The sequence below is a fragment of the Mastomys coucha genome, unplaced genomic scaffold, assembly GCF_008632895.1.
Source record: "Mastomys coucha isolate ucsf_1 unplaced genomic scaffold, UCSF_Mcou_1 pScaffold23, whole genome shotgun sequence".
Classification (NCBI taxonomy): domain Eukaryota; kingdom Metazoa; phylum Chordata; class Mammalia; order Rodentia; family Muridae; genus Mastomys; species Mastomys coucha.
In genome coordinates, this window is record NW_022196906.1 from 2691125 (window position 1) to 2710043 (window position 18919).

Genomic DNA, 18919 nt, shown 5'->3' on the forward strand with positions numbered 1-18919 from the left:
AAAAAAAAAACAAAAAAAACCAAAAAAACAAAACAAAAAAAACAAAACAAAACAAAAAAAAAACAAGGAAAGAAAAACCAAAACACCCACAGAAAATATCCATTCAAACCTAATCTAGAGTATGTGGTAATAATTAATATATTTCTATGGAAACTGCTTCATGCCTCATAAGCTTCTAAGATCAAATCCAGGTCACTATGTGCCTAACGGTATCACTAAAAGAAATGGAAAGTCCGTCAGTTGGCAGCATGGGTCTTCTCCATCTTCTGTGAGATCAGACGCAATGCTTCTGGCTTGTTGGACCCAAGGGCCAAAGGCAGCTGAAGAAACCACCTCTTGAACAAATGCTCTAAAGCATTTCAGTTCCCAGTCTGTGTGTTCATTTAAAACGATGGGTGAAAAGACCACTGGACAAAAGGCAAAACATCCACTATCCAGCAGGCTATCCCCCAGCAATCCCAGAGAATGGTAGTTATCATAGCAAAGTTAACAAAGGGTTCTGTTTGTGGTTCTGGTTCTTTTAGGGCCGGCCATGAAGAGGTCAGCAACGTAAGAGCAGTGACGGGCAGAGAAGAGCGGAACAAGGATGGATGATCCCTGCTGGACACTGGTTCATCTGTTTTCTGTGTTAGCCAGAGAATCCCCCACTGACTTATTTGAATTTCAGGCGTGCACATCTTAGGCTCTGTGGATCCTTCACAGACTCAGAGAGTGGCTCCCTGCAGCTCTATAACCACGTGAGAAAGCTTTCTTTATCTAGCTTGGTGGCAGCCAACACAGACTCCACGTCCAAGATTTCAGAACTCAGCGCTTCCTGCAGACTGGGCATCAGCTCCTCCCCTTCTATGTTCATTGCATCTCCTTCCAGTGTGCCAAGGTCCACATTTGTCCCAGGGAGGGCTTCCAGGTAATCGGGGAAGCGGCTCTGCTGTGATGGCAGGGTGCTTTGGCTGATGGTGTCTCCTAGTTTTGGGGAGGGATGAACAAAATGTTTTGTGAGAAGCATCAGAGCTGCCTGTGTGAGCACACAGCTATGGGAAACAGAAGCACACAGTGTCTGTCTACTTTAGAAAACCACACACAGAGACCACTTGGTAGCAACACCACTTCTCAGACATGCAATATAAACATACAGCCTGGCTGCTTGCTACAAAGTGTTACTGATAGGCTGTGAAGAGCTGAAACTCCTTTGGAATTCTATATGCAGCAGTGAGAAATGACAACCACGACTTTTCTTTCTCCTAGAAATGCACCCCATTTCTAGATAATTAGCATGTCAAGACGGATCATCTTTTATCTTAAATTATACTCCGAGACACTAACATTAAGCACTGCAGACTCACATAGGCAACAGAGGAACAGCATTCCTAGGAGTCCTTTAAGACGTGTGACCTCCCCAGACTTCTTTCTAAATTTCTTGCACTTATTGCCCAGGGTAACTTTTATTTATCTATGATATTAGCACTCCTCCTTGAAGCTTTGTCAGAACTTATATTCAGAAAAACAAACAGCCTTTCAAAGTGCTACAAGGAGACTGGAGAGGTGAGACACAAGAGTTGGTGAGAGGGGCCAGGATAGGGCTAGGCATGAGGTAGGCCCAAGTGGCTCCTAAACAGGATTTCTGATCTAGGTGAACTCAAGAGGAAGCAGGGGACAAATTCTCAGAATCTCACCTTCACGTGTCAAATAAAGGCAGGCATGAAAGACTTGTGACACTGGAGAAAATGTATCAGTGTCCTGTGCTCTCCCAGTCCCAAGGCACGGAGATCTTCATTCCTCAATACCTATGCAACTATTTCAACTATAAAGTCTAAGCCCCCTCCTCCCAAAATGGTTTCCTAGCCCTGTAATACCTTAAGCAACTCAGCTGAACCCAGAGTATTCAGAGTAAAGAGATAAACAGTGGGTCACAAAAAGTTATTAAAAATTAAGAGCACAGATCTAAAACAAGAGAGTTCTAATAGGCCCAATTAACAAGTTAAAATAAAACAGGCTTAGCCGGGCAGTGGTGGTGCACGCCTTTAATCCCAGTGCTTGGGAGGCAGAGGCAGGTGGATTTCTGAGTTCGAGGTCAGCCTGGTCTATAGAGTGAGTTCCAGGACAGCCAGGGCTATACAGAGAAACCCTGTACAACAACAACAACAACAACGACGACGACAACACAAACAAACAAAAAACAATACAAAACAGGCTCAAACATGGGCATGGTGGTGAATGTCTGAAATCTCAGCACTGTAGAAGCCGAACCAGAGGGTCATGAGGTCAGTGTGAGCCACAGGGCAAAACCTTATCTCTCTCTTTTTTTTTTTTTTTTTTTGGTTTTTCGAGACAGTCACCTGGCACAAAACCTTATCTCAAAAAGAAAGGAAAACCCAGTGTGTCAGCTTGTGCCTGAATCCCAGTACTCAAGAGCCTCTAAGTTGCAGGCCAGCCTGGGCTAGCTACACTGTGACCCTATCTAAGAAGGAGGGCGGAGAAATACAAGTGACCACCTGCAGGTGAAAGGGAATCAATATTTACCTGTATCCATTTCATCCACACTGTTCAGGAAGTCATCCGGGGTCCGCGGGATGCTGTAGCTGCTCATGCTGAGGCCGCTGTCTGTGCTCTCATCTCTAGAGTGATAGGTGCCACTATGAAAATATTGAGAAGACACACAGAAAAATTCAATCAACTCAGGGTAACACATGTGTTAAGCATGACAATGATTCTCAGAGGAATAGTGAACAATCCTTGCCTTGTAGTGCCTCTGCAGAGCCCAACAGCCTCTGCCCTGGACTAGGACAGACACACTGATCCTAACTAAAGTGGCAGCTGCTAAAGACAAAGCTATCTGAAGGTTCTGAGCTTGGTGGTAACTGAGAGACAAAAAGTGACAAGTCCTATTAACTATTTTGAAGCTTGGGGTCTCCAAGGTCTCAAGTCCGTAAGCCGAGGGGTCAAACCTGCATTAGGCTCATGCTCCATTTCCAGCTCCTGAGGCACAAAAGTTAAGCCATGGATAGCCAAGCCCAAATAAAGAGCCAGGATGCCTTTCTGTCAAAATAGTTGAGTCACTGAAGATAAGATTCCCGCATCTTCTTGCTCCTGTTGGGGAAGGGGAAACACCCAGCCACCTCAGCACAGTTACAAGGCCCAAGCTTCAGGGAAGAAGGGAGGCAAAGCAGAGAGCCTTCAGGAGACAGGAGACAACATGTACCTTCACTTAAGGCTGAATGCAAAGTCTCAAGATTGATTCAAGAGCAGCAGAAAACAGCCTTGAAGCTTCCTGAAGAGAATACTTTTTCCTAAGTTATGGCTGAAAATAGCTGCTATCAACTGAATTCTACTAACACTAAAGCAAACCAACAAACCAATAATCCCAACCCCAAGGGCAATCGCTACCCTTACTGGCTTCTGACCACAAATGTAGACTGGCTCTCTCACATGATGGACATTTAAAATGTTTGTTTAAAAAAACAAAACAAAACAAAACAAAACAAAACCCCTACCAGATGCCAGCCCAGCAATACAAATATGTTTGAATCCAATCTTCTCCCTAATTAACTAACTGTTGGATGCATTTGGCCGTATTCTCCCTCACTATACATGACAACCACTGCTTTATGCCAAGGACTCCGAAAAATTCAGCAGTCTTATATAAATCCAAGAAACAAACTTGCCTGAGACTGTTGGTATATAACACAGCCATGAATATCCATGATGCCTGTTAGCTTCTACCAAGAATGGCAGGGACGCTGTTCCCACATAGGGACACACAACAGATACTTGCGCCTGCTGCTAAGCAGGTGACTTTAGACACCCCCCGCCCCCCAGAGTCCCAGAGAAGGCCCAGAGGAGCCCACTGTGATGCACAGGTAAGTTCTTATTGTTTTCTTGGCTAAGATTGCTCTCCACTGAATCCCAACTAATCAATGCTGCTCCCTCACCCCTGAGCATCTAGGATAAGCTGGCAAGCACCAGAGCAGCTCAGGGGATAAGGGGCTAAGATGTTTAGAAAATATAAACATGTACACCATGGAACCACACCCCTGAGCTGCGGCTGCAGTAGCCAAGGGAGTGAAGAAGGGTCACTAATGTTGTTTTAAAATATTGAGTGGGACATACTACTCCCCCATCCTTCACTAACATCCTTGGAGGTAAGATGCTGCCTGCTTGCTTTTACAGAAAGGCATCCACTCTGTCCTTCAAGCCTAATTTTAAGGAACTTTAGCATAGAGTGTGGGCAGAAGTAAGCATGTTGGGGCTTTGACCCAGATCCCTGTACAAGCCTGAACAGCTACTGATACAGCCCCTTTAATCTTCAGTGTTGACTGTGCTAGCCATCTGTAGAGACGGTTGACAGCTATGGGTTTTGGCCCACACAGATGTTCTCCATAGCCATAAATCTCAAAACAGAACAACAAAGTAAGGGTCCTTTCCAGACATCGGCCAGCATTCTCACTAACCTGTTAAGAAAGGGATCTGAACTATTGGTTGTCATTGTCCTCAATTCCTGAGCCATCCCGGGTGAAGACACTGCATTCTGAGTCCCTCCGTCCTGCTCCAGTGTGGGCAACTGGCTGCGGAGAGCTAATTCCTTAAGCAAACAAACAAATGTAAAAGAGAATTAGTCTACTGATTAACAAATTTATTGTTAGATTTAAAAGAGATACAATACCACAAAAGGGGTAAATAGACACAAAAAGGGTAAAACATTAACATTTATTTTTGACACTTTCTAATTAGAATAACCAAATTCTTCTATGCACTTCAAGTGATCAGAAAGAAAGTAAGCTGCAGACACTGACCCCCAAACATGCATAATTAACTATTCCATCCTACTTTTCTTTACTTACAAAGACCCCCAAATCTTCCCTTGGGACAGTCGGGCTTTAAATGGCAATTCTTAGATTTCGTCATTACTTACCGGCTCTGAGGGTTTGGGGCCAGCAGTGAAAACAGAATGGAAAAGAACATGTGTGATTTGTTGTCAGACACCAGTCCCCCAACCCCACCCCCTCACCCCCACTGCTCGCACCAAGCCTCACCCTCTTAGGGACTTCCTCCCAGAACTAAATAGAGCTGTGTTCTCTCCTCTGGGGACTGTGAGTTTGGGGTAACATTTCTTCAGGGATCAAACAATGTTCAACAGAATCCTACCTGGCAATCTGCCACCGGCTGATGGGCCTTGGAGATGCGCCAGACATTGGATCACGGTCTCTCACCAGTGCCTTCACCACCCTACCCTATAATTCATGGATTTGTCTCCTGAGCAGATGTCACCCCTGCTTGTGCAAAGGTCCCTCTCTCCCACTTGTTAACTGACTTGCAACATGGAATCTGCCATAAGGCATGCTGCCAGGTCTCTGCAGTTTCCCAGACGCGAGGCTGCCTTTAAGGCACAGCTTCCTCCAGCCCCTCCAGCTACATCCTTACTCAGGGCCCAAGCCGGCGACACCTCTTATTCTACACAGCACTGCTATGGTGTCTCCTCTCTTTAAGCTCTACTTTCTGTTTAGGTTTACTTACACCCTCTGGCCTAACATTCTTCACTTCACACTGAAGCTCCTTACCTAGAGGTGCACTGAGTATTCAGGTTTGTAAACTTGTGTGGGGATGTTGGAGGGAAAGATCTTAAATTTTTGATTCAAACTCCAATTTTAAATTTTCTTCAATTATGAATGGACAATGACAGTATTCGTTGTAGCTGGTTTTTAATCAGTATTTCTGTAACTCGTATTTCCGTAACACTCCTCAACCATTAGGGAAAGGCAGGATCAAACTAGTCCACATTGCTATCAAGAAAACCAACAACAAATGCTGTAAAGATGGGGGGTGGGGTGGGGGGGAAGGAAACCTTGTGTGCTGCTAGAGGACAAGTAAATTAGTACAAAACAAAGGCACACTGGAAACAAGGCCATCAGACCAGAGAACCACTCCTGGGTATACACCAGAAGGAATTTAATTCCTTGAGACACTTGTACATCTATGTTTAATGTTGCTTTACTCACAACAGCTAAGGTTCTGAGGCAAAATGGTCTAGAGGCCTGGCAACAGATGTGCAGTTCAAGAAAATGTGATATGAAATATAAAAGAGAACTCATGGAAATGGGGGTGAACATAGAGTGCAAAGTAAGCCAAACTCAGACAAGAAGTATCATATGGTTTCTCCTACTGAAAATCCTAACTAAAAAATGAAGTATATACACCCACAGAGGCATGAAAATGAAAGGCAGGTTTATTTGGTGGGGAAGACCAACAAGGAGAGATGAAGAGGATGCGTGTGAGGTCCATATGAGGAAAGCACATGATGGCCAACATGTATGAAATATAATACAACCCACTGTTTCATATATTAAACATTTCATCCAGACCAGATTATCCCGAAACTCACTCTGTAGATGAGGCTGGCCTTGAACTAAGAGATCCACCTGCCTCAAGTGCTGGGTTTAAAGGTGAGCACCACTGCCTGGCTATGTGTAAGTATTGTACACTCCTGCACTTTCTCAGAACTGTTTTTTCCATTTATGGCTTGGGGAAACCAGTTCTTGGTGGCACCTCCCACTTAACCCTTCACCCTCCAGGCTCTTACTGCTCTAGCCTTTCTTGGTTTTTTTGTCCTCTCTCTATAAGCTCATGACTTATTAATAGGCCCTGTACCTTTCTAGGTGGTGTGTGTGCGTGTGCGTGTGCGTGTAAGTCTGTCTGTCTTTTTCAGTGTCTGTCTGTGTATTCTCTATGGGATCAAGCCTGTATCTACTACTTTTCCATTTCAACAAGAACAATGATATTATCAGGCCCAGGCTTAGATCTTCTGGCTGCCTCTGTAGCCTCTTCCTGCTCTGCTCAAAGGCCAACACTTTCTGTAGTGGTTTCAGTGAAGCCCCATTTCTGTCTGACAGAATTCTCTCACTGATTGCATCGCCCTGAAAGGTAAGACGTGACTCTCATGGTGGAGCATTCCTGCAGTTTCTCAAAACTGCGCTTTCCCATGTGTGGCTTCTTCTTGCCACATCTTTTTTCTTTCTATTATTAGGGCTCAGAAAAGGCAATGTTTTTCCCGTGTAACTCCTACAATAATCCCAGCTTCACTGAGACTGAATTTTGCAGGACACGTCTTTGAAACCCTGAACATAGCAAGCTTGTGGTGCTTAGCATACTGTATTAACCTATGTTCTGTGAGGACAGAGCGAAGAGACTGTTTTATTGAATCAAACAGTAGGAACACTGAATAATCCATAGTATTCACTATGAAACTGAACAAGCCCAGGTTCTGTGATGTGCTAGGCAAGTACTGCCACTACCCGTACCCCAGCACCTCAAGATGCATTTTATCAGAACCGTCACTACCCGTACCCCAGCACTCAGATGCATTTATCAGAGAGGCATATTTTTGCCTGCTGGTTTTGAATTCTGTTCAGTCAACAGCAGCATGCCCATAGCTGAAAAACAGTTAATAGAAATAACTGTAGTGTGCTGAATTTTCATAATATTTTAACAATATTTTATCTTGGCTCTTTTGAAGATTGTACTTTTCCAAGATTACTGAATGGGTTAAAACTGATAGCAGTCCCCTGTTGGTTGTGGCCAACACTTTTACTTTTAATTCAGCACTCAGCAGAGGCAGAGGCAGAGGCAGACTGGTAGATCTTTTGAGTTCCAGGCCAGCCTGGTCTACAGAGTAAGTTCCAGGCCAGCCAGAGCTACACAGAGAAATCCTGTCTCAAAGCCTCTGTGGTTTTGCTGCTTTGAATTCTGTTGCTCATCTGCTTTTATTGGTTTCCCTTTTTAATTTCTTTTTATTTCATGTGCACTGGTGTTTTCCTTGTATGTTTAAGGGTGTAGGACCCTCTAGAACTAAAGTTATGGACAGCTGTGCTCTCCTATATGGATCCTGGGAAATCCAGGTTCTCTCTAATTGCAGCTAGTGCTGCTAATAGCTGAGCCCCCACTTCCCGACTCATTTAACAACTCAGTTTCTCTCACCAGCAGATGCTGCAGATCCAGCAGTCTAGATTCACCAAGAAAGACAACTTAGGGATGTGAAGGCAGCTGTTCATTCCTAGTCACCCAAGGAGCCTCCAGAAGGGTCCCTGAGCCATGATCAAAATCCAGCTACACCATGATCAAAATCCAGCTACCCTGACCTTGAGAGAATCAATAAGAACAAGTGACAGTACTCTGGGTGACAGGGCTAGCAACGATTTGCAGGAAACCATGACCACAAAGACATCCATCCTATACACACACAGATGATATAAGCATTATACTCAAGGCAAGATTATCTGGCCAAATTCTGAAGCCTGTAAAATAGAACTGACTGAGCGGTACCTTAAACAGCTTTGAGAGTTCAAATGGAGACATCTACTTCTTGTTCATTCACTCTTAGCTTTGACTCAGGCAGACCCAGGCCTTCTTTTGATTTCAGCCCTTGCCCACCCCTACTCCAGCTGTGCTGGAACTCACACTGTAGACCAGGCTAGCCTAAAACTCACCTGCCTCTTGAGTACTGGTATTAAAGGCATGCTCCAGTACCACCTGGCAGGTCCATGCCTTCTAACTGCACACACAGTTCTGTCATGTGTTCTGAACATAGAACCAGCCCTATTTTCTCCTGCTGCTAGTCTCTCTCCTGTCCTCAGAAAAGAAGGCTCTGTGCTTTCTCCCATTCCCTTAACACAATTTAGTTAAATCAAGTTTTGTGTGAACAAACACACATGGCTTGTACCCTTTTTATTTGGTGTATACAATCACACACCCCTATATAGACCAGGTGCAGTGATGGTGCACACATACCTGTAATTCCAGCACCTGGAAGGTTGAAGCAAAGGCTTTCCAGTCCTAAAGGCTGGGCTATAACAGCCTTGTTCAAACAGTCAAACACAAACCCTAGAACTAGCCTAAACTCCGTCCCCTTAACTTCTGACTGTTGGCACTGTGTTTATCTTTCATTTTTAAAAGATGACATCATATTTAATATGGAGCCACAGACCAACTGTCTTCCTTTATTTCCAGGCTGTACTGAGGATCAAGTCCAGCACCTCACACTTGTGGGTCACGCACTGTGAAAAATGGCACTGAAGCCAGGGGCAGGAAACTCAACTTCATCCTGGAAAGCAGGCAGATCCATCTTCCTTATGTACCACCATGGAAAGCTCCCTCTAGATCAGGCTGGGACCACTGACTTTACTCACAAGGCAGGACTCTAAACATGTCCCAGATTAGCTGAGATTTACAGGCTCACTGGGAAAAGCTACTGCATGTTTGAATTATTACAAAAGAAAAAATGCACTAAAAATACTCACTTGCTTTAGAAAAAGTCAAATACTCTAGTAGAAGAACTATTTGACCTCTGACACGGGGCAGAAGCCTGACCTGACTCTGGCCAAACTTCTTGGACTTTGCTTACGTCCCCATTTTTGAAAGACTTTCAAACTTTTCCAACTACCTTTGGGAAAAGGGAAGTTTGACAAACTTGTATTTTTAGCTCAGTAGTCTAATTTTAGGCACTGTGTTCAAGATGAAATAATCCCAAGATCCTTGGAGACAGAGCAACTTGCAACATCTAATGCTTCGGATGAAATAATTTCTGTAGACCATCCAATTATGTCCCAGGCTTAAGTTGTAATAGCCACTCCACACTGACCCAGTTAAAGGACAATAGATGTGTTTCTGTGCTGAGGACCAAACTGGAGAGAGGCACACGTTGCTCCACTGAAGTTACATCTCCAGCAACAATGGTTTCGATAGGACAGCTTACACGGGATCTTTTGAAGTCGGCTCTACTGTCACGTTCGTCCTCCTTCAGTATCTGACTAGGTGCACCCCCAATCTCCCACTCATGTATTAAGAGCTGCCCAACGCCTTCTCAAAGGCACTGACAACATATAGAATGCTTTCTGTTTATTGTGACTGTCACATGCCATTTTACAAGGCTGTTTACTGAAAACACGTGCACACAAAGAAACAGGAAAGGAAACCCTGCAGCACCTTGGCTCTGAGAAGTGACATCTGACACAGGGGACAAGGGGTGCACGTAATGGTGCTCACATGTATGCAGGTCGATTTATATAGGAAGAGAAGTTGTTTTCAGATTCAATGAATGTCCAAGACATGATTAAGAAAGAGTGGGCAGGAATTAGTAGTGGGGGGTTGAGGACTGCTTCTAGTTCAAGGCCAGGTTGGACCACAGAAAACAAAACAAAACATGACCCCCCCCCCCAAAAGCCAGGGAGACTGCATTATTTATGCAAAAACTCATAGACAAAATGACCCCCTTACTCTTCCCCCCATCATTTATGTGAAAAACACTCATCAACTAATCACTGCTCTAGCTTTTGACAATTTCTTGAAGCCAACAACAAACAGGTTTAATTTTACTGAATCCTATTTGCTGCACATGCAAATATTAAGGGTAGCCAACCGAGGGCACAGACAAGCCAGTCTGTACTGCCTTTGGCAGTACCGAGCTATGCTGCAAACATGTGCTTTAGGATACAGGCATGGGCATTGACAATCACCTGCTCATGGAGGGCTACCTTTGTGAACGGGAAATCTAAATGTAGGAAATGAAAAGTTAACTCCAAAAATACATATTCTAATAAACAGTCTGTCTTGGTGATAGCAGCCTGGACCAACAATTCTAAAGACAGCATAAGCTGTCATTGCTCAAGGTAGGAGTGGGAGTACAGTGTGTGTTCCAAGTTCAAGGCCAGTCTGTTCTATCTACATAGTGAGTTCAAGACCAACCCTGCTTCAAAAACCAAACCAAGACAGACCGGGGTCTTATCTGTCTCATTTTCCAACTCACCTTAAGTCACAGAGTTCTTCATTATTTCTAAAATAAACACATTAAATTGGGCTGTTTCTGACAGATTTCTAGAGTTTGGTCTTTTTTAATTCAGAACTTAAAAGCTCTTTATGGCATCACTTCCTCAAGAGACAATTTTAGTTAATAAAACAAAGAAGCAAACTATTAGTGGTGTACAGGATGCAAGGCTAACTACTCTGTAACCCCTTTGTCTCACTACGTAGCTCTGGATGGCTTGGAATTCACCATGTACACCAGGCTGGCCCTGAACTTACCGAGATTCAAGACAAACCAGTTAAATAAATCTAAGATTTATGAAAAATTAGGACTTACAAGAGAAAAGAGATAATGTTGAAAAAAGTGTTAAAAGAATTGCAAATTACAATTTCTGATGTCTGTTAACTTGGAAGACAGTTTTGAGTTGGGGGATGACAAATTCTTTGCTGTTACTAAATTCACAAGAAAGAAATGTCTTTGGCAATTGTTTTTACATGGTTCTAAACAGTGATTTGATTTTGCTTAAGTTGTTTGGTTAAAAATATAGGGCAGCTGAACCTTTTTTCTACCAAGTGTTAATGTGTAGCTAGCCAAATCTTCCAATGCTATCACTCAATTACAGAGTAACTCCCGAGGCACCCTGACCTGTGCCAAGAATAAGGAGAACTGTTTCACCCAGCCACAAAACACTGACACTGTCATTTCTATGAAAATTGAAACTGACTTTTGACCACCTACTAAATCTGAGATAAGACATTTATATGATTGTCTTGTCTCGGGTATTTCAGCTATTCTGATGAGGAAGGACACTCCTGAATGAGACCTGGCCTTAGAGCGAACAGAAAGCCCTAATTGGGAGGAGAGGGGACCAGCAAGGATTTCGATGAAGAGCAGCTTGCCAAATAGAGGAGTTACTGATCATGAAGCACGAGCCAGGGAGCCTTACAGCGGGGAGAGACCCCAGACACTCAGCAACCCATTTTCAGCAGATAAAGAGTGCAAAGTGTACCCAGAAAGATAATCATTTCCTCAAAATGTGTCTTCTGGAAGACCCGTGACAGAGCTGGAGTGTGCGGGACTGCCTTGTGAGACCTAGATATGCCACAAGCAGTGGGTACTCACACTCAGAGCAGGGGTGTTTACACAGCTATGCCTTCTTCTAGGTTATAGAAATGAAAATTTAAGCTCTACATAACAGTTCCCCTTAATCCTATAAACACACTATAACAAATTATGGTGACAAGTTCAATATTTAGTTATGAAGATCTAAAAATACCTTGAAAGGTCTTTCTTCTCTTGACATGATTCACACCCCATGCTTGAGATTTTCATTAACCCACAGGGACATAAGTATGCACATGCTATAGGATCCCAGAATACACCCAGATTTGTTAGCCTCATTAAAAGTGCTAAAATTTTTTTGACTATAGTTATTTAAAAATGCTGACAGTGCTTGTACACACTGGTAATCCAGTAACTCAGGAGAGAGATCTTGAAGCCTGCCAGGAGTTCAAGGCCACCCTGGTCTAAGTAGCAAGTTCCAAGACAGTCAGAGCTACACAGCCACGACCCTGTCTAAGTAAGTAAGTAAAGCCAATGTACACTCGGGAGTCTGGAGCTGCTGACATCTACATATATGGTGCGATGGCAATGAGTAAGATGCATTTTTCTACTGGAGAAGTGAAAAAGCAACAACTATGAAGTCTGCACAAAGTCTGCATGCCTTGAACCCTTCCCATGTCTGCTTAGACTGTTGAGCACTGTGTGGCCAACTTGACTCTCTGGTGCCACGTGAGAAGCCCCTCACCATCTTCCCTGCCACGTGTTATGCTTTAATCCCAGCACTTGGGAGTCAGAGGCAAGTGGAGTTCTAGGATAGCCAGGGCTACCCAGAGAAACCCTGATAAACAAACATCTGCTGCCCACCACTGAACCAAACTCTTCCTCGACACCATACCATGGTGCTTTGACAAGCTGAGTGATCTGAAGAGGAGGATGGAGGAAGCCCTCATAAGCCATGTCTCTTTCTGACACTCTCCTGCCTGTCTTCCTCATGAACTCTCTTTCCCTTCAAAGGCAAGCCAGATTGAAAATTCCTTTTCTCCAAGTAGAGTCAGAGGAAATGAAATCATTCTCCTGAAGAACAAACCATGAGGTCCAGCAACATTGCCTTTTCTCTTTCCTTGTCAAGGAAAAGTCTCTATGCCCCATTGCCCAAAAGTGTGAGCTCATCGGCCCTGCTGGGGTTCTGCTAGATGTGTGCCAACACTGGCTCTACTGCTCATTAAACTGTAGTATCAAACTGCTTTTGCTGCATCTTTGAACTACCATTTTTGAAGGCTTTTGGGTAATAAAAAAACAGATTAAATACACTGGAAAAACTACTGTTCCGGCTTTTGTTATAGAAGTAATAGCTGTACCCTCTATGATATGAGAAATGTTACTTTTCTCTCCATATACAATGTCTTAAGGTCTCAGAGAATAGATGTAGAATGAGAGAGAAAAATACCCTGAAGCTTCAATGTTAGAGTCTGCCATCACAGTCAAATATACAGGCTGACAGCTTCATAACCATCAATCCTATGCTGACAACTAATTTCGTTTTAGAAAGGGTCTCATGTAAGTCCAGGCCAGTCTGAAACTGGCTATGCAGCCAAAGTAGGCTCTGAAGTCTTCACTCTCCAGCACTCACCTCCCAAGTACAGGGACCATGAATCTATACAACCAAACCCACAAAAACTGGTATTTTAAATCTTTAACATGTGTAGTGGCATTTTCAAAATTTATCTCTCAAATATTTTTGATCTAGACTATACAAATCTAAAGCATCTACTCCACTTAAAACACCTTAAAACTTTTACTGTTTACATCTCACGTGTACACACACACACACACACACACACACACACACACGATCACTGACTTGAGCCCCTAGCCAAGCCAGGTGCCAAGTTACACATCTGTAATCTGGACCTGGGAAGCTGATGCAGGGGATCCATCAGAGTTCAAGGCCACCCTGGCCTATATATTTGGAGAAATCTTTTCTTCAAAACAAAACAGTACATAAAGATTTTCTATTCAAGTGTGAAAGGAAGACCTGGAGGCATCTATATTCACTAGATTTGGGTTTCAGATATGAGCAAGAACGAGAACCTCTGCATTTATTTCTGACTTACAGGACTTATGATCTGAATGCAAATCTAAGGAGTTACTTCAGTGAGAATCACTAATAGAAATCACTCCTTTAGAGAAACAGAAGAAAAGATTGTCTTCGTTTGTAAGATCCAGTGCTATGCCGAGTTTTGCAGGCAGATGTACATAGTGTGTCCCTCGCCTTGGGAATGACTGCTTTGCTCTTGTGTTTACACTCCCTTACTTGGTGTTTTGGTTAAATGAAGGCATTATGAGATAAAGAAAACAGAGTTCAGGCCAGCTGCCTTTAATCCCAGGGCATGGAAGCTGAGGCAGGCAGATCTGTGAGTTTAAAACCAGCCTAACCCAAAAATTGAAGAAAGAAAAAATACAGTTTATTTTCTTAGTAAGGATGGCATCTGACTTTATCACCAAGTAATCCCACTGGCCAACCTAACAGCATGTGCTCCTTCCACTTAGCCCAGAGGAGTTACAAAGAGTGTGAGTTTGGCTGCTGACGCGACAGCAATCTTAGCACTCGGGAGGCTGAGGCAGGACAGCTATAGAAAAAACTGAAGCCAGCCTGGATTACATAATACAGTGATGCCATGGAAGGGGTGGGGCAAAGGGAGGAAAGGGAGAGTGTTTTATGGCTGCTTCTGCTCATCTAAGAGAGGCACACAGACTCTCTTCAACTCCTAATTTCTTTTGAGTCTTCTAGAGTAGAAACATGCTGGATCCACAATGGTACCTAGACTGCTACTACTCACACAGCTTAGACAGGAGAACAGCCACAGTATCTGGTGCTTTTGTGACCAGTGTGTCACCAAGGAGAACTGAAACACCAAGTGGTTAACTGGAGGCATTTACAATGCCCACCTTCAGAAGGGCTACTGAGAATAACATATTCATCAGGATTTCCAAAAACAGCCTGCAACTACATAAACTAACTACTTTCTTTGCTATGGCTCAATTCACTGACTCTTTAAAAACTTTTTTAAAGAGAGTGAGAAACAAAAATCTATTTTAAGCTGCTTGAACAAAAATCACACACATTTGGAGGCTGGCAAAATGACCACTGTGACACACTGTGTATGGAATAGGAAGTTCTGAGAATCTCAAATGCCACACATCCTGGGAGGATCAGCACGGTGGACCAGATAGTCGTCAGTCCCCTGGAAAAGTAATGCCAAGTGTCTTGGGAGAAAGATGACTCAAACACGTCCATTCTGGCTCATTTCCAATGAGAACAGGGCCAGGAACACCGTGTCTCTCTTTCCTAATTTAGTTATCTCTTTCCCCAATGCTAAAACATCATATAAGAGCCTACCTGACATTTTGGAGCATTTGCTGTGCTGGGATTGATATTCCGTATTGCCTAAGAGTAAAAAATAAGACGGATAAAAATTACTTTAAGCCACATGGTTTGGCTGTGTAGGCTGACTTATAAATTGTATCCAGACATCTCACCATAGCACAGAATTCCCAAGCTACCCAAGAAACAGCAGGCTGAGAAGGAGAGGAGCCAGTGAAGGCGCCACAGAACACACTGCCCCTCACAGTCCAGCAGCGCTGAGGATAGACAGCAAGACTTGGCACCAAGACAAAGGCAGACTTAGTAACAGTCAGGTAGGCTCTTTGTTTCCGTGTTAGATGTAGCGGGTAGAAATCATTTTCAATGTTTCAGTGATAAGACACAGCTGTGGATGGAAGAGGTTCACAGGAAGCCAGAGACCTTAGGATGTACTCAATTTATAGATTGCTAAACAAACAGTTCTAAATAAAATGCAGTCCATTAGCATCAGAACAGAGGAGGTCTGACCCTTCAACACTGGGTGAGACGACACAGTAGGCGGCAGAGAAGAAGTAGCAGAGGACACCTCTAAAGAAGGAAGGCCACTCTGTTCAGGACCCACCACCAAGAACAGCCAGAAAGCTTCTTTGGAAGGAAGACCTTTACAAGAAGCAGAATTGGCCCAAGAAACTCTGGCTGACTGACGTAACACAGTGACAGAGGTGCACCTCTAGGTTAAAAAGGAGAGGATGCTATAAACTAAGTGAGTTTCTTACTCATAATAATCTTGATTTTGGTAGCCCACATGCATATGAAATTACAACTTGATTGTATGCCCACCATCAGTCACATGGTCACAACAGAATAAAGACAATGAACCAGGCTTTATTATTTCTATTTCTTCTAATTGCCACATACTGCACTCTTTTTTTTTTTTTTTTTCCAAGACAGGGTTTCTCTGTATAGCCCTGGCTGACCTGGAACTCACTCTGTAGACTAGGCTGGCCCTGAACTCAGAAATCCACCTGTCTCCTTCTCCCAAGTGCTGGGATTAAAGGCGTGCACCACACTGCCCGGCTTACACTGCACTCCTGAGATGCTACCTGCTCTTAGTGCTTTCTATACTTCCTGCTGCAGTGCGGGTCGGAGGAGTGTGCTTTCCTGAGCATCTTTTACAAATGTCTTTCAAGACAATTCTCTCACCGCCTGCTGGCACTAACCTTGCCAGTACACCTGGATTACAGGGACAGTTAAAAATGAGCACCAAGAGCTTAAGTAGGAGTCTGTCTGAGATCCATGGCTTAAGTAAATCTATCTTTAAGGTCAACATTCTAGGAACATAAATGTAATGTAAAACATTTTAAATATTCACAGTAGCTCTGATTTTACAAAAGGCAATTTAGGAAGTATAGAAACTATTTTGTGTTGGTAAACACCTTAGGGAGTGAGGATAAAAGAGAAACTTTGTTATTTTACAAGCAAACAAAAGTAGAGTCTCTGAAGAAGGGAGATTGTATTTCCCGGGTCCGCTCCTTTTGTACACTCCTGACCACTGTGTTACAGTGCCATTCACTCCAACAGTTCTCTATACACATTAGGAAAGAGCTACTGCTTAACCAACTCCTTACTATCATACATAACAATATCTTAAACACTTGAAGTAAGATAAACAAAATAATTGGGTGGGGCTAGGGATTTCCTGAACCCAGGGCCACACACATGCTAGGCAAATGCTCTTTCACTAGACTTCACTTCAGCCCCAAACCTGTCTTGGGGTCATTTCTTCTTCTGCAGCCTGATGACAACAATGTTTTTTGAGGGAACTGGTCTCAAGCTCTTCACTGTCAGGTTCTCCTGCCCCTCAACGTGAGAAAACACACCAGACAAATCTAAGATGTGGGGTCTTATAAACTTGGGGATAATCTGTATTATGCTTTAAATGAAATTCTTTGACTTAGTAATACTGAAGCATTTGTCATTAAAGAAAATGTCACACGGGCTGGCTCATCGGGTAAGAGCCCTGACTGCTCTTCCGAAAGTCTAGAGTTCGGATCCCAGCAACCACATGGTGGCTCACAACCACCTGTTCATGAGATCTTCTGGTTTGTCTGAAGATAGCTACAGTGAATTACACCAGAGCGAGCGGGGCTGGAGCCAGCAGGGCTGGAGCGAGCGGGGCTGGCAGAGGTCCTGAGCTCAATTCCCAGCAGCCACACACATAATGGCTCATGGCCATCTGTATAGCTATGATGTACTCATACACATAAAATAAATAAAAATAAAATCTTAAAAAAAAGCAAATGTCCCACAGTATACTCTACAAATAATTCATCCATCTCCAGGGGATGGCCCAGAGCTCCTCCACTTCTGAAGCTCTCAGAACAATGTCTGTAACCCACCGGTACCTAGGAAGAAGCATTTCTTCTCAACTACAGCGACAACTGCCCAGGGACTTTTCTTTTTTCTTTTTGAAACAGGGTCTCATGTAGATCAGGCTGGTCGTGAGCTCCTGATCTTTTTGCAATGGCCTCCCAAGTTCTGGATGAGAGGAGAGCTGTACATCACCACTTTAGCTAATAGATATAGCTCTTTATGATGTAGGACCATGAATTATAATGCATGTGACCCAAGGCCAGTCAAGAAATGGGACAAAGACAGGCAGACAAAGCCTACTTTCACAAATCCAACATTCCTTGGCAGTTGACTGAAGCTGAAATGAGAAACACAGACTTGTAGGAGGGAAAGCCCAGAAGACAAAGGCTGCACTCTAACCTGTGGTCTCACCTGCCGAAATAATTCCTGCTGTTTCAACCGCAGTCTCTCCTTCTCCATCTGTAACTGCTGCAGCTGTATCTGCTGCTGCTGGTTGGAACTGCCTCCACCCAGGACGCCTCCGCCTCCCTGTGGGCTCTGGGGAGCCAAGGGTGGGGGCTGCTTCACTGGAGCACTCTGAGTGATCCTCTGGTTCATGGCTGAAATGAAACAAAGACTGCCCTGAAAGACTAGAAATGGATAACTCCAGCATGCAAGGGGATAGATGGCCAGCTAGAAATCCCTGAAAAGCCAAGTGTGATAGCTGTAACTCATGGCTGCCAAAACTGTTACAGATCCCTAAGGCAAACGGAACTTGTGTAGCATCAGAGAAAAGGAATCAAAGTGGCAAGCTGTACAAATAGAGTTAAAAGGCCTGCAAGATGCTCAGTGGGTAAAGGTACTAGCCACCTAAGCCCTATATCATGAGTTTATCCATGGAGGCCACATAGAAGCAGAATTCAATGGCCCATATGTATAATCCCAGCACTCCTGCTGTGAGATAGAAGGCAGAAGCAGGAGAATCTCCCAGAAGCTGGTGGGTTGCATAATCTAGAGTTCACAAAGAGACATTCACATAGAACCTGTGGGGAGGCATGCCCTCACAACCAAGCCACAATCATTAAAACAAAGGATATGAATTGAACCAATAGCTCCAAGATCACTTTCTGAGGAGAACTCAACCAACAATAACCAACCCTGACTATTAATGTATTTCCATAAAGTGAATGTGCTACGGTGACCTGGAATGTGCTGGGTCCACCAGTCCAAGAGAAGCTGCAAGCAGTTTTGTCATTGTTGAGTTTGCTGTAGTTTTCTTGGCCGGGTTGTATTTTGTTTGGTTGGAGGCAGGGTTATTACATTCTATAGCACAGCTGGCCTGTCACTCACTA

The 18919-nt window shown here is 43.7% G+C and overlaps 1 protein-coding gene across 8 annotated transcripts in view; it reads right to left on the bottom strand.

The window, feature by feature from the left end:
• Nucleotides 1–120: 120 nt before the first annotated feature.
• Nucleotides 121–18919, bottom strand: part of Yap1 (Yes associated protein 1) — a 78176-nt gene continuing 59377 nt past the window's right edge. For 2 of the 8 annotated variants that reach the window (XM_031345931.1, XM_031345932.1), the window contains exons 5-9: nucleotides 17988–18187; nucleotides 15252–15299; nucleotides 4449–4579; nucleotides 2521–2633; nucleotides 121–963 (exon numbers count right to left, since the gene is read on the bottom strand). In XM_031345931.1, the coding sequence (XP_031201791.1) occupies nucleotides 728–963; nucleotides 2521–2633; nucleotides 4449–4579; nucleotides 15252–15299; nucleotides 17988–18187 (728 nt within the window). In that variant the 3' untranslated portion in view covers nucleotides 121–727. The remainder of the gene's footprint in view (nucleotides 964–2520; nucleotides 2634–4448; nucleotides 4580–15251; nucleotides 15300–17987; nucleotides 18188–18919) is intronic. The other 6 variants (XM_031345934.1, XM_031345935.1, XM_031345936.1 and 3 more) reach the window with 3 other exon arrangements.